Genomic DNA, 25,231 nt, shown 5'->3' on the forward strand with positions numbered 1-25,231 from the left:
TTGTGGCGCAGGTGGTTGAGCGCTGCACTGTGAAGCTCTCCATAGCCTCTGCAGTGCCGGTTCAATCCTGGCAGGCCAGCGAGAATCCCACATGGCGTGGCAGACCTCTCCTGCCGCGCCCGCTGCTCCCCTCAGCAGTGTATTTCGTCAGTATGCCTGTTCTGTTCCCCGCTCTGTCTCTGGTGGGTCCTCTCACTCTCCTGCGCCTCTGGCCTGTGCCCCAGTTCTTGTATAAACAAATAAATAAATCTTAAAAAAAAATTTAGACACCATCCTGCACTGGGACCCTCTCCAGAGAGTCCGTCCCCAGCAGGAGGACACACCCCCTCTCACCTGCAAACCCTGGGCCAGTCACAGTCAGTCCACAGACACAGGGGGCCTGCCCTGCTCATGTCCACTGCCTGTGACCAAGGCTGGGACACCCAGCACTTCTCCCACAGAGCAGGGAGTGGGGAAAAATGGAACCCAAAGAACATATGTCACGTTACCAGCAGGCCCTCCCCCTTCACTTGCTCAGCTCTGGGCTGGGTATGATTCTTCCACGAGAGAGGTTAGGGCAGGGCACACCTTTCTTGGCTAGACAGCCATGTAGGGAATATTTTAGGCTCCTTCACGCTCTAGGGCCTTGGTCACACAACTCAGCTCTTCCCTGGTAGCGAGAAAGGCACCACAGAGGGCAGCAAGGCTGGGGCCAGGCAACCCAACGGGCACAGACGTAGTGTGCTTGACACTTTCAAGTGTCACACGTGACTCCCCTGCTTCTGATGTGTTTCAGCCATTGAGGAGTAAAAACCATTCTTAGCTCACAAATGGGACACAGACAAGCAGCAGGCTTGCCGCCCCGCCCCCTCCCCCAACCCCCCACTCCCCTCCCTCACCCCCCCACCCCCCACCCCTCTCCATTGCCCTAGGGGAGAAGGCGGAGTTGGTATTGTGTGAGGTGCGGCTGCAGATCCTGGACAGACCCTTCACCAAGGCCTTGGAGAACAAGATCAGCCCTGAGTCCCAGGAACTTCGGGGGACACTGACAAGATGGGTGAAGTGGCAGGGAGAAGTGGGGAGGGGCAGGAGGCTCATGCAAGAAACCCAGAGGGTTTTTCAATAGAGCTGTGACCCTCTGTCCTCTCCCGACCCCAGCTGACCGCGGCCCTCAGCCCTCTGCAGACCTTCGGCCAAGTGGTGGTGGAGGGGTTCCAGTAAGTCCCGAGGGCTCTGGGGGACTCGGGGTGGCAGCCTGGCGCAGGAGGCGGGGAGAGAAAACCTCCCCGAGTCTCCCCAGGTTGTGCAGCCCCCTGACACCACTAATGATTCTCCTGCCAGGCTGGACCCGCTCACAGCCAAGGTGGGCGCCACCTTCCTCGGGGCCGCACCGGCCCGGGCCCTCCTGCAGGACTGCCTGCGCCAGGGGCTGCGCGCTCTGCGGGAGGCGGAGGGCTTCTCGGTGGAGGTGGTGGAGACGGTCGTCCCAGACTGGGGTCAGTGCCCCTCTCCCTGCTTCCCTTGCAGGCCTCAGTGCCCCTTGTGTTGGGGGGCCTTGTGCCCCCCAACCAGTCGCTGCCTCCCGGGCTGGTCAGCCCTGCAAGCCCTCCCTTCCCCTGAGCCCAGTCCTCACCCCCTGCTGGCTGCCCTCGGGGCCTGGCCGCCCGCCTCCTCTCGAGTGCCCTCAGAGCAGCTCCAGCTCTCAGCTCAGGTGGCACCTTCTGGGCCAGGACCCCGAGCCCGGACATTCTCTGCAGACCTGGCTTTACCTCCTCAGATGTGTGCTCTGTGCTCTGGGGGGCGAGGAAGGGCCCCCACTCAGCACTCATCTGCTCGCTTCCAGGCACCCCCCGCCCTGAAGTCCTGAATCACCCCGGCCCTCCGCTGCCTGGCTCCGCTGTGGCGCTCCTCGTCTTGGGCCTCCTGCTGGGCGTGTTCCTCCTCGTGCTGGTGCGTGTCAGGCTGGGACACCGCGGCGGCCTGAGGGGTCGCTGGCCCCCTGATCACTCGCGCCCCGCTGGAGCCTCCGGCGGAAGGGGTTTGCAGCGGGGTGATGGGCCTGACCCCGACGCCCCCATTCTCCCACCAGGCGCTGAAGCGACGGGCCTGCTGCAGACCGCTCGGCCTGGGGGACCCAGAGCCCCGCCGCGGGAGCGGCCGCCCGCAGTGAGGCACGAGGGCCGCCTCTGCCCGGACTGGGGAGCCATCCTCCCTCCGCCCCTGGCGTGGCTCTCTGGGGGGCCTGCTGCCAGCCAGCAAGGTCGGGAGCGGAGTTTCTCCTTTTGCCACGGAAGGGGTCAAGCAGAATCCTCCAAACAGCTCTTACGTACCCCAGTCCAGTCCATCTGTGTCCCCAAGACCCCCAGAAAGGATGGCAGGGCAGTGACAGAGACTTTCAGGCACGGGAAGAAGCTGGGTTCGCCAGACCCCAACGCAGTTTCCCCCGTGGCCCTAGGGCAGCTGGCTGTGGTCCGGTGCGGCGACGCACTCTGGGGTGCTCCAGTTATTCCTGCCTCCTGGCTTTGCCCCTTTGCTCTATCCCAGGTGACTCCTCCACCGAAATTCAAATTCCAAATCTCTCTTCCTCCCCTCCCTTGGGCCCAGGCTTCCACAGACAGGCCTCGACTCCCAGAAGTGAGTCCAGACCCCAGAGCCAGAGCGGGCAAGGCACCAGCCCAAGGTCACTCAGCAAAGGGACTTCTCCCCTCCAAGGACACCCCAGGACTAGACTCCCGAGACACAGAGAGAGGCGGGCAGAGGAAAGCAACCCCTGTCTCCCACACTGGGGAGACCACCTGAGCTTTATTGGCAGGCGCCCACCCCATGCCCAAGCCCACTCAGGGTCAGGCCCCGTGCCACTCGCAGCAGCTGCCACCTCTCTCGCACAGATGAGGAAACTGAGGCCAAGAACCACCCCAGTGCACACAATCCTTGGCAGAACAAGGATGTAGGCCCAGGTGAGGGGCCCCTGCCTCCACTTCCCTCTGCTGCCATCTCACCCAGCAGCGACAGGGCCCGGGCTTGGAGGGGTGATGAGAGCCAGGATGCATAGGCGGAGCACTGACAGGGCACAGAGAGGGAGGAAGGGGTGAGGGTCCACTTGTGGAGGTGGGGGTGCTATGTCAGGCCCTGAGGATTGCCAAGCACCCCAGGACTGTGGAGCAGAAAGTGACAAGATGGGAGCCTGGCATCACCCCTCCTCGAGAGCTGTGCCAAGCAGACTGGCACCAGGCTCCCTCAGGAGGGCTGGGAAAGAAATGCCCTTACTCCAGGCTGGACCCAGTGCAGCTGGAGGCATTGTCCTCCTCAGGAAGAAACATTCTCTGGAGGTATGCAAGAGTTAGGTGACAAGGAGCAATTAGACATTGGCATAAAAAATTGCTGTTGCGGCCCCTTGTCCCCAGGGTTGCGTTGCAGTCCTGCAGCAGACGCCTGAAACTGGCTAGTGCTGAGCCCTGTGTCCACTGTTCCTGCTCCTGCCCCCCGTACCCTATAACAGAGTTTAATTTAGAGTTTAGGCACAGCAAGAGATTCACTGCAAAAACTAATCAAATAAAACAATGATTCCGGGAAGGCCAGCTCTTTCTCTCAAAACGGCCTCTGCATTAATAGTTTGAGGCCGCGGTTGATGGCGGGCCGCTGCACCCATGGAACGCAAAGCCACAGGTGGGGGGGTGCTGTCATTTACAGTCACCCACAGTGAGGTGATGGCAGAGCAGAGCTGACAGGAGGAGGAGGTGGGCCAGACAACCCGTGAGGTCAAGGGTGGGGTGGGGGTCGTTTGGGGGTGGTGAGCCTCAGACCACAGGGCTTGGGTGCTGGTGGCCAAAGTGAGGCCTGGCTGCGACAATGCAAATTGAAGTGTGTGGCCTCTGCCAGGGAAGGTGTGGGGCTGCAGGGACCTGCCAGGCTCTGAAAAGGCTGCCCTGGCTGTGGAGGTCTGGGATTGAGGCAGACCCCAAAGGCCCCTTAACAGCCTGGGGGAGTGATGGAGGAGGGGAAGGCAGCTCGGTGGTATCCTAGAGAACACCCAGGTAGGCAAAGCTCCTATAGTTCTTGGTCCCACAGGGACATGAGAGATTTGGCAGCCCAGTGCAGGGGCTAGGGTCTGAGGGGTAGGGGGGCACTCAATGGTAGCCCTGCCCCAAAGGCTCAGTGACGGGACCCAGGACCCAGGTGACAGGCTCACAGGGCTGAAGATGGCTGCCAGTGCCAAGAGGACGAAGAGCATCGGCAGGAAGGTTACCACATAGGGATGGACTGTAGCTGGTGGCAGCTTCTTATTTCTTCCCCTGAGGGGTCCCTGCTTCCACTCCGAAGGTTCGGCCCCAGCACTCCAAAACACAGCCTGATGCATGTATACATCTGGGTCTGGCCCGCTCCCCAAGCACCTACCACTTCTGAGTGAAGCTCAGGACAGGGAGTACAGGAGGGCTCGCCAGATGTCATGATGCCCAAAATATCCCCTTTAGTGCTTTTTGTCAGAGGGCGGGTCATGCCAACCTTGTTCTGTTGAGGGCCCCCCATTACCACGGGAGCCCTTGTAGGTGATGTGGGAGAGATAGGGATGGGACGGATGGTGACAGAGCCTGAGGCTGAGGCTCAGCGGGCTTCGGTTTCCTGGCCCTCCACAAACTGGGCTGTTTTGAGCCTCATGTGAGGCCTTGCCTGAAGATATAGTTCACACACACACACACACACAGTGAGCACTGCAGGCCTTGGGGAGGAGGTACCTACCCTATGAGGAGGATAGGGAAAGAAACCTGTAGGGCCTGTAGAGGGGATGTGACAGCACCTGCAACAGGAGGAGAAAGGGTCCACCTGGAAAAGTGAGTCAGCCAGAGGCCCATTAGTCAAGATGGCTGCCATCAGAGTCTGCAGGACTACGCTGGGCCTGGCCCCAGGGCCAGGGATACCAGGGCCAGGGATACCAGCTCCCCACACTTATAAGTGAGTCTTTCCTAAGTGAGTCCTCCCTGTGGGCAGGATAGGGTGTGGCCAATTCCCACTATCCACAGCAGCATTATGTAGACTGTTTCATCTCACAGCAACCCTCCAGCTTGGCCGCCTCATTCTCCAGATGAATAAACGGAGGCTCAGAAAGATGAATAGACAATGCTGCCTTGATCATTCTGCCTGCCACCTCCTCTCAAACGTGGTGCACAGCAACCACTGAGCACCTGGTACCTGTAAAACACGCGCTTCTATCTACACCTGATAAAGAAAGCTTAAAGGCCAAAGGACTTGCTAAGGGTCACAAGGTGACAAGGCTGGGCTCAAATTCCAGCCATCTGAGTCCAATGCCTGCCTGCATTCTTTTTTTTTTTTTAAAGATTTATTTATTCATACAAGCACTGGGTACAGTCAGAAGCATGGGAGAGTGAAAGAATTCACCAGAGCCAGAGCAGGGAACAGACAGGCAGAATGATGAAATACACTGCTGAGGGGAGCAGCGGGCGCAGCAGGAGAAGTCTGTCGTGCCATGTGGGATCCTTGCCAGTGGCCGGGGATCGAACCGGTGCTGCAGAGGCTGCGGGCAGCTTCGCAGCCCAGCGCTCATGCCTGCCTGCATTCTTGACTACCACATGCCTATGGTAGGGATCTAGGACCTGGAAGGGGGCGGGGCATGCAGCCTTAGGTTTGGGAGATGTGACAGAAACAAGCCAGACAAGGTCCTTTGTCTGTGCTTCCCTGGCCAGGAGGATTGCATTGAGATCTTTGGCAACCTGGAGCCAGTACCTGCAAAAGGTTCAGTCCTACTGCACCTGCAGATAGTAGGGGGAGCTTGTGTGACCTTCCTCCCTGCAGCCCTATATCCCCACCCCCATGTGCCACTGGGGCTAGAACCCAGAAGGAGATCATGACCCTAGTGTGCAACTATAGAAATAGATCTGCTCCTCAAAACTGAGGAGGTGATTTGAGTAGAATGAAGCAGGCACATCCATTAATTACACTTAAAGCTTACTAAGGGCAACATATAGAATTCCGTAGGATGGCAGAAGACTAAACACTCTGTGCTCACATCCTCCACATGTTTACAACCAAATGACATGTAAATAAAGACGGTTCCTATCAGAACTTATGGGACACAGCACAAACAGTATTAAGAGAGATAGGTGCAAGACAGATCACCAATAAGCAATTAAGCATCACACTCAAAACAACTTGAAAAGAAGAAGTGAAACCAAAAATTAGTAGAAGGAAGGAAATAATAAAAATGAGAGTAGAAACAGACTACACTAAAAATCAATGAAACCACAGGTTGGTTCTTTGAGGAGATGAATAGATGAATCTGTAGCTAGGTTCACAAAGAAAAGAAGAAAGAAAACTTTAATAGAATTATAAAGGAAAAGCTTTGCGCAGTGGCAGTATCGTAGCCTATGAGGTTTATCCGAGGTGTGATTATTGCTAATTGAATTACAAAGGAAAGAGGAAAAATAAATGATAACATCATAGAAATACAGGGGATAATAAGAGATTATTATGAACAAGTAACTATGCCAACAAATTTGATAATCTTAGAGAAATGGATACATTTTTAGAACAACACAGCTTACTGAACCAGAAAGAAACAGAAAACTTGAGAAAACCAATCACAAATATGAAATTTAAAACAGAAATAAGACACCTCCCCCAAAACAAGAACCCAGGACCAACTTTATCTTGAAAAATAAAGTCAAACTGGATATACAGATACAATGCAAAGGAGTGAATTTTATTAAGCATTTAAAGAAGAACCTTGCTTGTTTTATTCAAACTATTCCAAAAAATTGAAAAGGGAATACATCCTAACACATCCAATGATGCCCACCAGACAAGCATCTCATAAAGAAAACTACAGATCAACATCTCTGATGAATAAGATGCAAAAATTCTCAACAAAATACTAGAAATTGAGTTCAACAATACATTACAAGGATTGTACATCACGATCAAGTGGGATTTATTCCAGAATGGAAGTTTGATCCAATATATGCAAATCAATTAATGTAATCATTACATCAACAGAAGAAACAGAAAAGCCACATGGTGATATCAATAGGCGTAGAGAAGGCATTTGATAAGATTCAAAATCTATTTATTTTAAAAATTCCTAACAAAATGGGGATACAAGGAATCTACCTCAACATCACGAAGGCCATATGTCATAAACCTAACAGCCAATATTAACACTTAGCAAAGAAAAACTGAGAACTTTCCCTTTAAGATTGGGGACAAGGCAAAGATATCGACTGTCACCAATTCTGTTTAATTCAATATTGGGGGTTTAACGTGAGCCATCAGATAATAATAAGGAATAAAAGGACACCAGATTGGAAAATAAGTGAAACTATTGTTATTTGCAGATGATACGATACTATGTATAGAAAACCCAAAAGACCTACCAAAAAGTTATTAGGGTGTCAGGGTGACAAGCTGAGCCTGGAGAGCTGCAGTTTCAAAAGCTACCAGGCACAGCTAAGCATCAGGGACAGAGCAGAGAGGAACTGCAGGACTGAGGCACCAGGGTGGGGGTGTGCAGAGAAAGAAGATGATAGTACCATGCCGATTCTTCAAGCTGTGAATTCAACTCAGGGAATCTCCTCTCCCAAACAAGCTTGCTGAAGGGGAGGAAGAAAAGCCAGAACCAGGTATAAGTTCAGAAGAATCTGTCTCCATTGTAGAAGAACAAGAGAATGAAGGAAACCTCACATGCTACATCAAGTGAGACAGAGCAGCCCAAGGGACTCCACCTGACAATGAAGAGAAGTCTGTGGAAACTAAAGAGGATGAGAAAGATCAGTCCAAAGATATGGAGAAGAGGGGGCCTCCCTGGTGGTGCAAGGGGTTAAGTCTCAGCACTATGAAGCTGTCCGCAGCCACTGCAGCATGAGTTCGATCCCTGGCCAGGGAGCTACCCACATGGCACAGCAGACCTCTCCTGCCTCGCCCGCTGCTCCCCTCGGCAGTGTACTGTGGTCAATCTGCCTGTTCTGTCCCCCGCTCTATCTCTGCTGAATCTTCTCATCCCTCCCCCTCCCTGTACCTCTAGCCTACACCCCAGTTCTATGCAAAAAAAGAGACGACTCTGAGGATGACGAGCCACCACCTGAAAGGAAGTTTACAGAAAAAACTCCAGTCAAGTCAGCAGGGAAGGTTGCCTTGTGAAGCAGAGAGGAGGGTCTGAGCCTACACGTGAAGCCCCAGCTGCCCAGGGAGGAACACTAGGCCCTGCACAGAAAGCACCTCCTAAGGCCAAAACTCCCGCCAAGAAAGCCAGACCCTCCCCCTCAGTTGTCAAGACACCTGCGAGGCCCTTGCAGGAAGGCTGCCTCCAATGTGAGCCAGGCAGTGAAGTTGCCTGGCAAGGGAAAATCCATCGGGAAGAAAGCTTTCAAAGCAAAAAGGTAAATTTTATAGGAGAAAAGGTATCATGATGAAATTCAAAAATCTTATTTTCTAAGGTCAGTGTGCATTTTTTGTAGTTTTGATGTTTTTAAAATTACTTTCCCCCCTTCCCTATGAACATGGAGGGAGGGAACATGAATAAAGCAATGGAGGCATTTGTTAGCTTTAGGTGCTGAGCTTGTGCCTGTCTCCCCAAGTCACTGAAATGTCTGTGATAATTCTGGATTTTCTGAACTGTATAGTCTATACTTGTCCTTTTTGGACAAGGGCACTTGTCCCCTCTACTTCAACACTTTCTGTTTTATTGATCACTTTTGACTTTTTATTCCATCTAGTTTTATCCAAACAGTTGCAAAGACTTTTTATTATTATTATTATTTGTAGAAAGCATCAAGAGCAGGATGCTGGGAAGATGCTGGAGGTAAAGAGCAAGTAAGTAAAAAGCACTGACTGGGTTGACGTCTCCTGCCTGGACACTTCCGTTACAGCTATAACAGGTCATCTTATTTATAAAACCACTCCACTAACCCTTTCCTTCCAAATACAGGGACACCTTATCTTTGGGAATAAGCCAAAAACACGATCTTAGATTCTGAAGGTGCAGACTCCTTTGGGCTACTTTTCACATGGATCAATTCCCAGGTATTTTTCAATAGCCCAGGAATATGCATTCATTCCTTTAACAGCAAGCACGAGTTCTCTCCCCACTGAAGGGAAAATATAGGAATATATTGAATTTGTGACTTATGATCACTTGTATTACCAAAAATCAGAAAAGATAATCCTCTGGATCAAGTGTTTAAATACATTTTTTTAATATTGGGAGCATAAGCTGTCACTTCCTACTTGCCTTTTTTTTTTTTTTTTTTTTGTAAGGAAAGGTTGGAAAGTTACATTTTTGCTAGCATAGAAATGCTGGGCCTCCCCGGTGGCGCAGCGGTTGAGCGCTGGGTTGTGAAGCTGCCTGCAGCCTCTGCAGCGCCGGTTTGATCCCCGGCTGCTACCCGGCCTCCAGAGGAGGGTCCCACATGGCACACAGACCTCTCCTGCCGCCCGCTGCTCCCCTCAGCAGTGTACTTCGGTCCTTCTGCCTGCTCTGCTCCCCGCTCTGGCTCTGGTGAATTCTCTCACCCTCCCGCGCTTCTGACTGTACCCGGTGCTTGTATAAATAAATAAAAATAAATCTTAAAAAAAAAAGTCTTTAAAAAAAAAAAAGAAATGCTAAGTAGGGCCTCCCTGGTGGCGCACAAGGGGTTAAGCACCACACTATGAAGTAATCTGCAGCCTGTGCAACATGAGTTCAATCCCCCGGCCAGCCAGAGAGCTACCCACACGGCGAGGCAGACCTCTCGACTCGCCTGCTGCTCTCCTCAGCAGTGTGTTTCAGTAGATCTGCCTGTTCTACTCCCCACTCTGTCTCTGGTGAATCCTCTCACACCCTGTACCTCTGGCCTATACCCCGGTTCTTCTACAAAAAAAGTCCCCCCAAAATCCACACATATATCATTATCTAATTTATGACAAAAGAGTCACAACTATAAAATGGAAAGGAGAGTCTCTTTAACGCATGGTAATGGGACAACTGGGTGGGCACAGGTAGGAGAATAAGTTGGATTAATCCCTAACTCCACACACATAAATAAATTCAAAATGGATAGAAGACTTAGCTAGAAGACCCAAAACTATAAAATACACAATAAAAAGCATAAGCGATTTGTTTCATGACATCCATGTTAGATCTATCTTTGGGGTCTTGACGCCTATGGCAAGGGAAATAAAAGCAAAAAGCAACAACTGCCTCAAACTAAAAAACTTACACAGGGGAAGAAAATATTAGCAGATTAAGGAGACATCCTTCTACTGAATGGGTGATATTCAGACATCATACCACCAACAAAGGGGGAACGTCTGTGCAAGGGAGGGAATGAATAAGTTTCACCAAACTGAGAAGGTCATTTGAGTCTAAAGAATGAAGAAGGCCCACGTTAATCACACTTAAAACTTATTAAGGGCCACTTACTGACAGGGGTCCTCAGTATTGGAGCCAGTGGACAGGACTTTGGTTCGAGGCAGGAGTCATGCCCCCCTCCCCCCAGGGGTCTTCTTATACCCCGTATATATGCCGTAACACCTGTCATCTTTCTTGTGTAAGACTAAAATTACTGGATGTCTGGGGGGATTTCTAGCGCAGTTTTGTTCTACTAAGATTAATAGAGTTGTGTATGGCTCACTAGTTCAAGTTACTGCGAGGGAGAGAAACGATGGGGAAATTGGCTAGCTTTCCAGGGCAGGGCAAGGACTACATGGGTCTACGATGACGCCAATACAAGATGCCATCACTTTGGTTTCCCTGCAATATCCAAGTGATACAAAGAAATCGTTCAACTTAACAAAAAAAAAATACAAACAATCCAATTAAAAAATGCACAGCAGATGTGACGACAATTTTACAAAGAGGAGATATAGAAGACCAACAGGTATCTGAAAAAGAAGTCATCATCACTTCTAACAAGGGAAATATACATTAAAAGCACAGTGAGGGCCTCCTTGGTGGTGCAAGGGGTTAAAATGCAACCTATCAAGCAATCCGCAGCCTCCGTATCACAAGTTCAATCCCCCACCAGTGAGTTACCCACATGGCGCAGCAGACCTCTCCTCTCTCCCCGCTGCTCCCCTCAGCAGTGTACTTCAGTCAGTCTGCCTGTTCTGCTCCCCACTCTGTCTCTGGTGAATCCTCTCACCCCCCACACCTCTGGCCTGTGCCCAAGTTCTCGTATGCACAAATAAATAAATCTTTAAAAAATAAATAAATTTTATTTCAAAAGAAAAATACTGGGAAACTTTTAGTAAAGACCAGCTAGTTGCTATTACACAGGCTGAAGTGAGAAGGGTATTGGTGTTTATAGTATGATTGAGAAATAAGATGGGAAGACTTACAGATGGAAAGTTATCTGGTAAAACAAATCTGGTAAACTGTTAATAGGATCTAGGTGATGAGTATATATGAATTTACTGTAAAAACCTTTAGTTTTTGATTAAAAGAAGGGGGAGGGAATTCACACTCAGATACCAGAGCCAGTGGACAGGTTTTGGGAGAAGGTGTAATCCACAGCTCCCACCAACAGGACAGAGGCCTGCTGTTCAACTAAAAGAGTAAAAGCTTGTGTGGAACTATGGACGCCAGTGTCCAGGGGCCATGTCATGTGCCTCTTTGTTCTATTAAGTTAGTATATGGGCCAAGATTCAGGTTAGAGTAGAGGTAGAAGACAATGGGGAATGTGGCCATCTTCCTGGGGAAGCACAGTGATCAGTCACGAGGCCAAAAGGGTGTCAACAAACAATGGAATCACTTTGGTTTTCCTACACCTGGCCACCTCAAGCCTGGCCATCAGCCCACCGAGGCCATGGCGAGGGCAGAGTAGACAGGAGATAAGTCCCTGAGTGGCTCTGCAAACTTCCTGTTGGGGATAGTCAAGGAAATTGACAAGACAGAGTGGTTCAGCTGAGAGCCTGGAGTCACAGAAGGGGTCAGAAGCAGACAAAGGTCTACCAGGCCCAAACCAGACATGTCATGAGGCAGCCGGTGGGGAGATGAAGACCACAGGCTAGTTGGTCGGTGCCGCCAGCACCAGCAGTTCCTGGCGACTATCACCAGGACTGGCCGGAAACACAAGTGCGCTGGGAAGAAGTTTGAACAGGGTCCTCAGGGCACCCTGGGCCAAGACTAGGCTCTGCTTGGTCATGGTTTTATGGCTCTGACCTGGGTCACCCCATGCTAAGCCTCAGTCTTCCCTCCTCTGTCCCATGAACCTGTCGATACTGCCTTAGAAATCAATTTAGATCAGCACGGGCCTCCATAATTCCCAAAGAAGCAGGGCTCTGGGCTGTCCTTGAAGATGAAGCTGGGCAGATGAGGGCCTTGTTCTGGGGGGAATTACAGCTTTCTATGTCCTAGTCAGATGCCATCTCCTATACCCCAACCCTATAGGTTCAACCCTTACATGAAACCCCACCAGAAGCTCTAAAATAAGGGGCAAACCTACTGAAAGATTCTTGGGGCTAGGGAAGCAGCTAAAGGGGCTCCCACAGGGTCTTCCAGAGAAGCCAGGATAGCAAAGGTGTGGTGCTGGACATGTTCTAGAAATCTGAGGCCTCCTCCCACTAACCACCAGGCTGAGCGAGGCCAGGCCCACAAGCCAGGAGAGGCTGGCTTGCGTTGGCCGCCACGGGGTACAGGAGGTCAGAGCTGGTGGGCAGAATCTGCCATCGGACCTCCACCTGGCCCCGCCCCAGAACACTGCTGGCAGCCGGGAGCTGGTGCGGAGAAGACTTAGCAATGGAGGCCCCTCCCTCACCTGCAGGGGCATGAGAGGCAGCAGGGACAAGGCTGGGCAGGGCCCCAACTCTAGGCCTGGCAGCCCCACCAATTCCGTGGAGCTGAGAAGACTTACTAGGAGCAGACGCCATGGATTTTAGGAAGCTGGGCAAGGACAGTGTGCGCCTCAACTGGGGAGAGAAGACTCTGGGGAAAGGGAAGCCTCCACGCTTAGCATCCCCTTGGCAGGACCACCAGGCCAGGAGCAGGGCGGTGGGTGAACTGCCCACTTCTCTGCTTCAGTTGGTCCTTGTTGAGGAAGGCGGGACAACTGCTTCTCCATGGATCACAGGGCAAAGCGGAGCCAGCAGGCTCACGGAGGTCGGCGGCCACAGTCAACACTGAGCAGTGCTGCACGCTCGCGGGACAGGGCGGGACACGAGCACAAACTGCTTTCTTTGATAGCAAAGGAGAACGGAAGAAAAGCAGAGAGGAAGCTCCAGGCATTCTGCCTCAGGCCCTCTTCCACCTCCCTCAAGCCGGGCTTCTCCCCGCCAGCCTGTATCTTGGGAGCTCCCGGTCTCCTCATCCTCCCTCACGTATGACCTGGGGCTGGGAGTATGACCCCGGGCTGAGCCTCTGGAAGCTGAGCGAGCCTGGATTCTTTGGGAGTGGCACACAGGTGAGGTGAGGCACACATGGGTGAGCCATGCTGGGGATCCCAGCAGTGGGGTGGGAGGAGAGCTGGTCTCCAGGGTGACGGTGCCTGACAAGGGCATGGCAGATGGTGCGAGCACAGGTTCCTCACGACAGCCTGTGCCCAGGTGGCCTTGGAGACCCTCCAGTAGCCCAACTCAGTCTGGACAGCAAGGGCCTGGGCCAATTAGCCTCTCTGCTTGAGAGGAACTTCCTGGGGCTCCCCACACCTCTGCCCAGGGGCTCGGGTTTGCGCGCTGAGGAAGGGCCAGTCATCAGACGAGACTGTGGGTCTGGGCTGGTCTAAAGCCTTAGTGTGGGTCCCCCAGCTTTCAGGGGTCTTGGAAGACAAAGTGCCCCGAGTAGGTGAGGGGGAAGGACTTGGCTGTGCACCCCTGAGATCTAGCCACCAGGGTCCAGAGGCGTGCCTGGGAGAGACCATCTGGGGGAGGGCAGGTGGGGATTTAGGGGCTACATCAGGGAGGTGGGGCGGGGGTGGGGCTACCAGCGGGGCTGCATGAAAGCAAGTCCAGAGCATAGCGTGTGGCATCAGCTGAGCCAGCCTGAGGAATGCTGGAGGCCAGGGTGCCGGGGCTTGGGGGCAGAAGTACCATGAGACCAGGAGAGGGGTCTAAGCCGGGTCTAAGCTAACTCCTGATGGCACAGGAGCACAGGCCCGGAAGAAAGCGCCAAGCTGGCAACCACCGGAAGGGGTCTGGGCTACCAGAAATTGGGGCCTGGGATGTCTACTGGGTTGGTGAAGCACCAGGCAGTCCTTTAGTAGTGGGGACCCTTGCCTCTTGCCTCATTCAGACTTGGAGGTGCCAAGGCGGTGGGCAGGATTTGGGGAGACCTGGTCTCTGGAAGCTGGGGTCCTGGTGTTTCAGAACCAGCAGGTGGTGAGCTTGGGGCGGCACTGAAGGTTGGACAGGGCTACCCTGGTTCTCCTTTGACAGGGAGGAGCCAAGAACTCAAGAAGCAGGGCCAAGTGTTGAAGGAACCCAGGGGTCTCCAGCGTCTGCGGCCTACTCACTGATACTTCAGGAGGAAGGGCTGAGGGCTCAGCCAACCAAGAGGCTGACAAGAGCCCCTCGTTGCTGTACTACGGGGCCCCAAGCCGAAGACCCAGTCCCTCTGGAGCCTTACCTGAACACTGGGAAAGAGACAAAGGTCTTGCAAGGGCGAGCAGGGCGGGGGCAGAGCCTCCTGATTGGCCCAGAGCCCTCAAGACTGGCTGTGCGTCTTGCCCAGTCTGCCTTGATGTGATCACCCTAAGTTCCTGAGCCTGTTTCCTCATCTATAACCCCAAGGGTGTGATCACTGTTATTGAAATGTGATTCCTGAACTCTCTACTCCATCACCTTGGGAGCTTGATTAAATCGGATTCCTGGGCTCTGCCGGACACCATCGCCATGGAGCTCAGGACAGTGACAGGGGGCCAGCGGGACCGGAAGAGCCATCTCCTGTTTTGGGGAGAGGGGAGCCCAGCATGCTGGGCCTCTCCCCATTCCAGGCCACCTTCCTCAGTCTCAGCTCTCGGTCGCTCTTACTAAACAGTGGAAGAGGCTTTGTCAGCGCCCTCGTGGGTGGGGAGCACTCCTACTCAGAGCAGGGGCCGGGGTCAGGGCTGTCCCTGCCCCCACCCCCTCAGGCTGCACTTCCGGGAAGACAGTTCTACCGTCTTCTTAGTGGGACCCTCCGGGCAGGGCTAGGCCTCCGCTCCCTGGAGCTTTGAGGGGTTGAGGGCAGTCCTCAGACTGCGGCTCCAGTGTGGTTGTCCTGTGGGGACCAGTCACTTCCCCCATCAGGCCCAACTCTAGTACCATTAGGATCCCAGAGAGCTGCCAGCAGACAGAGCAGCTGCATGCCTCAGGCCTGCTCTAGAGCCACAAGCAAGATTTCTGCCTGGCAGGTCGCAGGGACACAGCAGGTATGCAAGGAAGGGAGAGGGAAAAAGGAAAGGAAATACAAGAACAGCCCAAACTAGCAAGGTCCTGGAAGTGAGGTGGATGGGCACAGGAGGCCAAGGGGTTCAGAAGGGCTCACCCAGTGGCACCCACCTCTCCTGCTCCCTGCACAGCTGTCTGGAGTCTGAAGACTTGGACCTCAGCACTTGCGCCTCTGGATGCAGGGCTGAGTCCAAGAGCTATGGGGGAGGGGACTTCCTGCCCCCACTGGCTGCACTCAGGTCACACCCGGGCATGTCTGTTTTCCACATACATCTGTAGGCCTCCAGCATGCTGTTTGCTTCACGCTTGTTCTTTTCTATTGTCTTGTAGGCCACCACAGGCAGAAGCTTTTCAGGGACCCAAACAGTATCCCCAGGCCAGATGACGCCCTGGCTGTGCCCACAGCACCCTTCCCTGGGTTGTCGGTGCCCCAGGGTTCTCACCGTGACCAGGGAGCTCCAGCTGCCTGTGCCCCTTCACGGCCCAGTCAGCAGCTGCCACTACAAATCCTGGCTAGTCCAGGCTAGGCTCCAGCTATCGGGAGGCACAGAGGGCAGTGCATCTGGGCCTGCTGAGCACCCAGCCCTGGCCCCTACGCAGTGGGAAACATGTCCAGGAAGCCACCTCAGCAGCCCTGCAAACCAACATACAGGGCAGGAGCCCAGCACAGGAGGGGTGCCTGGTGGCCTCCTCACACTAGGTAAGGCGTTTGTGGGGTGGCGTCAGTTCTGTTCTAGATGCTGGCAGACACATCCTTGGTGCCTGAGGAGCAGGAGCTGAGAGGTGGTGACCAGCACTTCTCACTGGGCAGTGGGCAACAGTCCACAAACTGCCAGACCCTCAGGGTCTCGGGAGAGGCTATCTCTCCTGCCTCGGCGCTGGGGTGCCTGGGGTCAAAGGATTAACACTTGTGATGGCATCTTTGTCACCCCTCACCCCCCCCCAAACACAGCCAGTCCCAAGGTCACAAAACCCCAAATGCTTTAATGTTTGATGGCCTGCTCCCAGGACTCACAGGCATCTTACAAGTGCCCAGCTTGCCGGCCTCTGGTTCAATTTAGCACTCTGCCAGGAGGTGCCTGGTGGTAGGCCAGGCTGAGGGGGCTCCAGCATGGGCCCCCAGTCCATATCTTTCAGGACCTCCCAGAACACAACTGTTACTTGGCCCATCCCGTCTAGTCCCTGAGTTCCTGCAGCTGCTTGGTTTCCAGCCTGCACACAACTTCCTTGGAGTACACTAGGCGGGGAGGCAACGCGGTGAAGCCACTATCAATTCAGGATGTGTGTGGGGTCTCCCAGGGGTGAGAGCATCAAGCCCCAACCAAGGACATCAGCCCCAGACTCTATCCCATGCACCCCCTGCAGCAGGGAGGGCCAGGCCTCCCTCACGGAGCTCCAGGCTGGGTGTTAGGGTCCAATTTCAAATCCTTGGGTAATAAGCCCCAGGTTTTCCCAGGGGCGACTCCACAAAGTGTGGGTCATGTAACGTACCTAAGACAAGGTTGTGATGGCCTCAGCCCCAACTCTAGGCCCCGGGTAAGACCCAGACCACCCCGGGAGGATGCAAACCATAATGGGCGTGTCAGGTGTCACCCCCACGACAACCCTGTGAGGTAGGCTGTGTTGTCCTATTTTACAAATGGAGACAGCGCTCGCGAGGAACTGACTTGCCCAGTTACACAAGGAGCACAGCACCCAGGATTCAAGCTGACTCTCTAGGGCTCCGAAGCCCATGCTGTCCTCCAAGAGACAGGAACGGACCCTTCTAATGAAGGCCCATCGAACTCAAACTTCAAGGGCGCTCAGCTCAGCCTGGGCAGGGGGACAAGGCGAGAGAGGGGGAAACTCCAAAGGCACATCCTCTGACGGCTCTGGGCAGCTGGGCAGGCAGAAGGGAGGGGTGCAAAGAGTGACTCCCACAGTAGCTGCCTAAGCAGCACCAGCAACTAGTGATGGTTCTGGCCCCCCAGCAGCGGTGGGCGGGGTGCAGGCCGGTCTGCTCCTGACGCCTTGTGGCCCCACGTGGGTAGTGCTAGGCCATTGAGCCAGGCGGTCTCGAGCAGGCTGCGGAAGCGGGCCTTCAGGGTGGGGCCAGGTGGGCTGGACCTGGCAGTAGGGGGAGGCGAGGCATCGCAGGACCCTCGCCCTGCAACCACCTCTGCTTTCTCCGAGCCAGGGACTGGTAGCTTCTTCCCGGGCTTCTTGGCCTTGGAGGCGAGTGACTTCCAAGCCAGGGCTAGGCTAGCTGGCTCTTCTCTGGTCATAGTGGGTTCTGAGGGGGGCACAGATCCAGCCTCACTGTCAAAGTCACCTGGAAAATGAACACACATTCAGGCTGCAGACCCCAACACCTTCAAGGCCCATCCCCTGGCCCCAAAGCCATCCAGACCTGGAGTTCCACTCTGCCCACAGCCAGGATGGCTCCGGCAGGGTCAGCAATAGTGCCCCACGTGCCCACTGGCCAGACCACATGGCCAAAAGCGCGTGTTGTCCCCAGGTGATGCCGGGGATCGGGTGACAGCACTGCCCAGTGGCTGTTGGGGCTCAAGGACAAGAGAGATGCCCAATGGGCCAGGAACCACTGGCCTGGTACAAAGGCCCACTGTAATGAGGGGGAACGGAGGCCTAGAGAGGGCCTGCTCCTCAGAGGACGCTGTCACCTCCCTGCCACATCACCCCCAGGGCGGGAGCAAGAGCAGAGCCCAGGCAGGGCTGCCCTAAACGCAAGGCCCCAAGGGAGGAAGCAGCAGAAGGGACGAAGGGCAGTCTCAACCACAGAGCACACCGTGGAAAGGAGGCTGCTGGGGGAGCTACTGAAGGATATCCACAAGAAGGGTGGCCCCCAAAGATGGAAGAGCGCACACAACTCGGAGAGGGAGCAGGGATGGGGCGCCAAAACTGCCAGCGGCAAGAGGCTGCACCCCCATCACTTGCTTAACAGGCCCAGACTTGCAGACTGACGACGCAGTGCCAGGGTCATACTCACACCCATCTCGCTGGGCCCAGCTATTCAGGGGAAGGGCCGGGCTGGGGGTGTGTGAGGTGCATGCTGCCTACTCACACCCTTCCTCCCTCAGGAACAGAGTCCTGGAGTTGCATCGTGGTGCATTCTGCAGCCCATGAAGGCACATGCCCCACCAGGGGTCAGCAAGCAGGCCACGCAGATCCCAAGCTCCCCATCTGCCCGCATCACCCTTCTCCGCCTGGAGCCTGGGCTAGGGAGGAGCCCGGGGCAGGGCTGCCAGGAGGGACAAAGGGCAGTTCCTACAGGGACACGACCATGACAGGGACATGAGTGGGACATGTGGGAAATAACCACAGAGGGGGCCTTGGGCCTCAAGGCCAGCTGTCGCGACACAGGAGAGGCGGCCACCGACGCCACCGCAGCCCGGGCGCAGAGGTGAGACGGACACACCACGTGACGCCGCAGCAGTCCCGAGACCGCCGCGCCGGGCCAGCGCAGATGCTGCTCGGGGCCACAAAAGGAGCACATGGGAGAACAATATACACAAGACCTCATTTAGTGCAGGAAAAACAAACCACAAAACAGTGCTCGGGGTACACTTCTGTGAAGGGAAGTACCGTGAAGGGGATGTGAAAACCGCACATTGAGAAGGCAACCATGTAGGGGAGGCAGCCCCCTGCCAGGGTCCCGGCAGGAGCTGGGGTAGCAGGGGTGCTATCCACTGAGATGGGCAAGACCGGGGGTGGAGGTGAGCTGGGGGGGAACTCCAGCATGATTTGGGAGGAGTTAAGGTTCAGGTTCAACGTGCAGTGAGTTATTTGGGGTTTGGGCCCAGAAGAGGGGAGGCTGGCAGGACAGACACACAGAGAGAAATGACTTCTGACAGGACACCCGGCCTGGGCAGAGCCCGGCTCCCAAGGTGGGAAGGCAGAGCCAGCAGAGAAGGGAATCAGGAAGGTTCGGGACCAGGACAGGGTCTCCACGGGGGCTGAACAGTTAGCACGATCCGAGGCTTCCAGAGGTGCAGCAGTCTCTTTTTGAAGCCGGAAGGGGAAGAGGGATGTGGGGGGCAGGGGACCCCGGGGAGCCCGCACTGGGAGACCAGTCTCCTACCAGGGCCTCCTTGCCCTTTCCAGAGGCCCAGAGACCCCTCCGTCCCCGCCTGTGACCACTCACTCGGCCCACACACCTGTCACTCGCTCACACAGCTCCGGTGGCTACTGGGGCTGCCCCATGCTCACCCAGCTGGCGGCGCACACAGTCCCGCCACTGCAGGCCCAGCAGGTCAGGGTAGATGTCGGGCAGCTGGCGCAGCGCCAGCAGCTTCAGCATGCGGGAGGTGCAGCCGTGCAGGGCCCGCTCCCGCAGCGCCCGCTCCTCCGACAGCGTGGTGGGCCGCAGTTCCACGCGATGCTCCTGCAGCACGTGGTCCACCGACCCGGGGGGCAGCCGCGGGAAGAGTCGCTCCTTCACCAGGTGGATGGGCACGAAGATGGCGCCGGCCCGCACCACGTGGGGGAAGGGACACTGCTGCGTGCACACGAAGCTCTGCAGCTGGGACAGCAGCTTGCCCAGCAGCCCCTGCACGCCCTGGCAGTCCTGCCACGCCGCCTGCCCCCAAGGTCCAGCCATCTCCAGCCACTCCCGCAGCTTCTCGGGCGGGGAGTGGGCCACCGAGCCCGAGATGGCGTCGCACAGGGACGCGTGCAGTCCCGTGAAGCGCTGCTCGGGGGAGTCCGTCACGGCAGGGGTAGGAGCCCTCGCGGGGGCTGCAACTGGAGCCAGAGCCGGGGCCGCGGTGGGGGCCAGGGTCGGGGAGGCCACAGCTACAGCCGGAGGGCTGGGCAGTGCCAGGTTGAAGCAAGTCACAGGCAAAGGCTGCGTGAGAACCTGTAGTCCAACCGGTGCCGACGTGGGGGTGGGGACAGGCGGGGCAGGGACAGGCGGGGCAGGGGCGGAGGCGGGCACAGATGGGACCACAGTCGCAGGCAAGGGTGCTGGCCGGAGGATCTTAAACTTCCGGAACATGAAGGCCACGGAGCTGTGGAAGTTCGTCCTTGGGGTGGCCTCTGTGGTCACTGGCACCCCGGGGAGCCCCGGCGCTTCTGTGACCATCGTCTTCAGGCCCGGCAGGTCCGAGACTGTGCTTCCCATGCCTGGCATGTCTGGGATGGTGCTGTCCATGCCCGGCACATCCACGGCTGCGGTGGGCTTGGCAGGCACTGCAGGACTGGGGGCCTTGAGAGGAGGCGTCTCTGCCACAGGCTTCTTGACGCTCAAGTCCAGTGCTACCTCCTCTCTAAGTGAGCAGTGTGTCCTCGACGGGGGCTCCGGAGCAGGCAGGGTCCCCCCATAATCCTTGTCATGGCTCTTGGCAGGGGCCTGGTCAGATTCAGCTGTGGCCGCAGGCGCCTGCACATCCAGGTAGTCACGGTAGGGGGCCAGGCTGAAGACGTTGTCAATGATAGGCATCGGAGGAGAGCTGGGGGGCAGCGCACCCTCATTATGTGGGAGAGGCTGGCGCTCCTGGGCACAGGGTGGGAGTGCCGGAGGGGTGCAAGGAATTGGACTGTCTCGGATGACAATGGGTGCCCCGGGGTGCTCACTGAGCTGAGGCTGCAGCCGCTCCTTCCTGTATTCAGGCAGCCACAGCTTCTCCTCAGCTTCTTGCACTGGCAGCTCTGCAGATCTCACAGGTTCTGAGCAAGGCTGGCTGGCAGGCAGAGGTTGGCATGGCTGCTGGAAGGCACTGGGCTGTGGCACCGTCTGCACGCTGCTCTGGGAAGGTGGTGTTCCTCTGAGTCCTGGAGATGCTCCATAGAGAGAGAGATCGTCCCGAGCGTAAGGAAAGCTCAGCGTCTGGGGGACAAAATCCAGTGGGCAGCGTGGGGCAAGAGGTGGCTCCACCTTGAGGCCTGGTGAGGGTGCTGGGAGGGGACCAGACGGGTAGGAATAAGTGTCCAGCCCCACTGGGGACATATAAGGTGTCTGGGCCGCCTGCTGCCTCAGGTAAGGGTTGCCCAGTCCACCAGCTGGGTACCCGGGCCCCTTGTGGGCTCCCAGAGGCTGCATCGGGAGCACTGAGCTGTAGCTCCCCGGCTTCTCTGGGTGGCGACAGGCTGGGGGGCAAGGGAGGGCCTGTGTGGGATGGGGCAACGGGTAGTGGGTGGGCACTGCATCCTGGCAGCCCGGCCCCAGGGGTTGGGCCAGCTGGGTCCAAGGACTGGGTGGTACTTCCGACAGCGCCTGCTTGGGATCCCCAGAGTAAGGGCCCGTGTACTTGGATGTCAAGAAGCTGGTGCTGTGGATGGCCCGATACTTCTCCAGAAATGCCTGGCAGGGGGAGAAGCTCACTGAAGAGTCTTTGCCAGACCCCCCCGCTGGCACCCCACGCAAAAAGGTGCCATCCAAGGGCTGGCCTTTGCTAGGAGCTGAGGTCAGAGAACAAGGTGGATCCGCAGGGGGTATCAGGGGTCCAGTCACCAGTGTCCAGTCAACATCCAGTGGCCTCTTTGCTGCCCCTTCTCCCAGGCAGGTCGAGAGCCCGTAACACAGAGGGTTGCGGTAGACAGGTTTGGGGGCCGCCAGTGGCGGGCCCGGGAAGGAGTGAGTCTGGGGACTGAAGGGTAGGAGCTCAACAGGGCCGGAATCCTGCACCTTCTCGGCGCTTTCTGCTGGTGAGCGGTAGAGCAGGCAGCTTGTCAATAAGTTGTCAGCCCGAAGTGGGGGTCCTGCCACGCTGGTGGGGTACAAGGGTGGGTATGGGGTCCAGGATGCCAATCGCTCAGACCCTGCCTTAGGAGCGCCTCCCAGGGGACAGGAGAAGTAGGCTCCCTTGTAGCTGCAGGGGTCCTGGTTTCCAGCAGAGGGGGGCAGGCTGTGGCCTGGCCTGGAGTCTGCCTCCAGACGGGGCAGCTTGCCATACATCACAGGCCCCAGGGTGCCCAGCGGCCGCTTCTCTGCCATCACTATGAAGGCTTCAAGGCCTCTGGGGCCCAGTTACTCAACTGCTGACCTGGGGAAAAAACAGAAAGAGGGAGGAGTTGTGAGAAGGGGTGACAGGCCAGCAGGAGAAGGCTGCTGATGCTGTCGGCGCACGGACACGCAAGAATTTGGCACTTAGTAGGTGCTCAGTGAAGGCTGTACGAGTGAATGAACGTGAGCCATGCCATGCGGAGTCCCAGCTTTACTTTTAAGCTGCAGGGCCCTCCGTGTAATGAGTTTGCCTGCAAGGGCACTGGTGCCCCTGCCCCCGCACGCCAGCGTTCCCTGTGCTCTGCTGCCCTCCACAGGACTCCCGACGCCCCTTCCCCAGACTGCAGGGCAATCAGGCTCGCTTAGCTGGGCTAGTTCACACCCTCCGGCCCCCGACGTACAGATGTGGAGACCCACCCATCCCCACCTCCAGCTACACGTTACGGCCCCCAGGCTCTGGAGTGACCGCAGGTTGCCCGCTGCCGCCGAGAGGCAGACTCGGGCACTGTCCACACATTCAGATTTCCGGGGACACTCCCCAGGTCCCACTCTCTGACCTGCCAGTCTTGTCAAAAATGGTGAACCAAGCCTGGAAACCAGGTCCCCAGGCCCGAGCAAGAGAAGCTGAGCTTGGCTCCAGAGCGCAGTCCCCAAGGAGGGTGGCTGGGAGCTTGGCTCTGGACGAGCCTCTTGGGGCCCACCTAGCCCCGCCCCCCGCAGGGGAGCCAGGACTGTCCAGTAGGTGGTGCTGTGGGCCAGCAGGAAAGCCCCAACTGTCAGAGCGCCCCACATCGCCAGCCGGCCACTCCACAGCACAAGGGGGCAGCAGAGCACCAGTGATGCCCGAGCAGGGGCCCAGGAGTCCCACAGAGCTGGCTGACAACTAGCACTTGGTACTGACCGAGGGCTGAGAGTTGGGGGTCCAGTGTGACTCCCCTCAAGGCAGCAGGCACCCAAGACCCCTGCAGGGTCATCTGAAGCAAGTCTGTTAGGGCAGCATTGACCTGCCTCTGCCTCCCAGAGCAGCTGCCCAAAACCCTCAGGTGGCTTAGAAAGGATGAATCAGCCCAATCTTGGCGTGATCAGGCCGGGGGCCAGGTGCCCCAGGTTTCCCTCCTTCACCAGCAAGCCAAGGCCAGCCCCTCGCAGTCAGCCCAGCACGGCTGTGGGGCCTGAGGGGCACAGCCCACCCCCAGCCAGCCAGGCTAGAGCGAGGGACGGTGAGACAGGAAGGGGCTCAGGGCAACAGCACCCCAGCAGTGCCCCCTCCGGGCACCTGCACCCCAGGAGAGCCCCCTCCCAGCTCCACAGCAGTTCTGCAGGAGGACTCGGGCCTGGAGGGTGCTGGGCCGCCCTCCGCCCTCAGGGAGCTCTGGAGTGAGGAGTGTAGGCTCCCGTCTCCTCCCCCAGCGCCCCGGGGCCTGCTCGACATCCGCCGCCCCGGGAGTCCTCTCGGGGCTCTGCCCATGGCGTGCCCTGTACCCTGGAGGGCTCCTGGAGACACCCCTTCTCCCGCACCCGCCCACAGAGGGGACGCCACCTGGGATGCTCAGGAATCTTCAGGGGAGAGGCAGGCTCCAGGGAGCCAGCAGGGGGCTGTGAAAGGGATGGGGGTGACCCGAGCCCCTTGCCAGCAGGAGGGAGAGCCCTAAGTGAGGCCCGCACCCCCCCAAAACAGTAGCCAGAATGGAGGTGCCTCCTCCCTCGGGCCCCTCCGTCACGCACACACCGAGGACGCCAGCAGGGGCCGGGAGAGAGGCAGGCCCCGGGAGCGGGGTCACGGCGCCCTGGGCCCCCCGGGAGCGGGGTCACGGCGCCCCCGGGCCGCGGAGTCTGCTGCTGGCGCGGGAGGCCGGGCGCGGGCGGGTCCGGGGCGCAGCCTCCGGCGGGCGCCATCCCGCTCCAGCAGCAAACAGCTGGGCGCCCCGTCCCGCTCCCTGCCCCTCGGCGGTCTCGGGGTGCGTCCTGCTAAGCGGGCGACGGCTGCCCAGCCCAGGCCTCGCAGGGGGCGCCTCAGACCCCGCGGCCGGGACTGCGGGCCTCGGGGCGCTACTCCCCGACTCGGGGCGGTCTCCGCGCGGGAGCAGGGGGCGCGGGACCCTCGCCCCCCCTTCACCCCCCGCCGGAACTGCGGAGCCCGGGCCCCGAGCGACGAGCCGGGGCCGCCGCCAAGCCCGGCCCGCGGGCTTCCGGGGTCCCCCGCCTGCCCCGCGCTGGGGCGCACGTGCACCCCGCCAGGCGGGCTCCCCGGCCGCCGCCACGCACGCAGAGCCGCGGCCGCCCCCGCGCGCGCCCCGCATGCGCCCGCGGCACCCCCGACCCCCCCGGGCGCCCCAGCCCGGGAGCTCCGCGCGGCGGGCGGCCGGGCCCCGGGTTCGGGCCGCGTCCGCCCGGGGCGATCCCGCCGGCCTGGGCCGCGGCCAGGGGTGAGTCAAGCCGCGGCGGGGAAGCCGCAGGCGCCCCGGCCCCCGCCCCCGCCCCGCCGGGCGCCCACGTGAGGCCCGAGGGCCCGGCCCGGGGCGCCCCGCCCGCCGGCCCCGGAGCCCCGAAGTCCGGGGAAGTCGGGGCGCGAGCTCGGCCGGGCCCCCCCGCCCGCCCGCGAACTCGCCCAAGTTCGCGCCCCCGCGCGCCGCCCGCCGCCTACCTGCGGGGCCAGGCCCCCCGCCGCGCCCCGCGCCGCCGCCGCATCCCCCCGCCGCCCGCGCAGAGGCCGAGGCCGAGCCCCCGCCCAGCCGCGCCGCCGCTCGCGCCGCCGCCGGCCGCCGTCTGCGGTCCCGGGCGGGGCGGGCCGGGGGCGGGCCGGGGGCGGGGCGGCCGCGCTGGGGGCAGAGCCCGGGCGCCTCGGGGACCCGGCTCCCCCGGGCCGGCCGGGGCGCCCGCCCGCCGCGCCCTCCGCCCCCGGGCCGTGCCCGCCGCCCGCCCCCCTCGGCGCTGTCGGGGCGCGCGGGCCGCCTCGGGCCTCGC

General features: G+C 58.0%; 1 protein-coding gene, 1 long non-coding RNA gene and 1 pseudogene across 4 annotated transcripts; 2 read left to right on the forward strand and 1 right to left on the reverse strand.

Annotated features, from left to right (window-relative positions):
* Nucleotides 1-875: 875 nt before the first annotated feature.
* Nucleotides 876-1,368, forward strand: LOC129145403 (uncharacterized). The gene is made up of 3 exons (XR_008550940.1): nucleotides 876-1,036; nucleotides 1,138-1,196; nucleotides 1,321-1,368. It is a non-coding gene; the product is annotated as an uncharacterized LOC129145403 (long non-coding RNA).
* A 4,962-nt stretch (nucleotides 1,369-6,330) lies between these two features.
* LOC119239699 (U4 spliceosomal RNA) lies at nucleotides 6,331-6,399 on the forward strand (annotated as a pseudogene).
* Nucleotides 6,400-9,524: 3,125 nt separating this feature from the next.
* CUNH15orf39 (chromosome unknown C15orf39 homolog) lies at nucleotides 9,525-24,946 on the reverse strand. Of its 3 annotated transcripts, none has more exons than XM_037502080.2 (3): nucleotides 24,912-24,946; nucleotides 19,534-22,307; nucleotides 9,525-17,638 (listed from the first exon to the last, which is right to left on the reverse strand). In XM_037502080.2, exons 2-3 carry the CDS (start codon nucleotides 22,256-22,258, stop codon nucleotides 17,274-17,276), a joined length of 3,090 nt encoding a protein of 1,029 aa, XP_037357977.1. In that variant the 5' UTR covers nucleotides 22,259-22,307; nucleotides 24,912-24,946; the 3' UTR covers nucleotides 9,525-17,273. The 3 variants fall into 3 exon arrangements, with proteins under 3 accessions (XP_037357977.1, XP_037357978.1, XP_037357979.1); XM_037502081.2 differs by lacking the exon at nucleotides 24,912-24,946 and adding an exon at nucleotides 23,169-24,019; XM_037502082.2 differs by lacking the exon at nucleotides 24,912-24,946 and having other exon boundaries at nucleotides 17,600-17,638; nucleotides 19,482-24,019.
* Nucleotides 24,947-25,231: the final 285 nt, after the last annotated feature.

This window comes from Talpa occidentalis, unplaced genomic scaffold (assembly GCF_014898055.3).
Source record: "Talpa occidentalis isolate TD23 unplaced genomic scaffold, MPIMG_talOcc4v2.1 talOcc4.11, whole genome shotgun sequence".
Classification (NCBI taxonomy): Eukaryota; Metazoa; Chordata; class Mammalia; order Eulipotyphla; family Talpidae; genus Talpa; species Talpa occidentalis.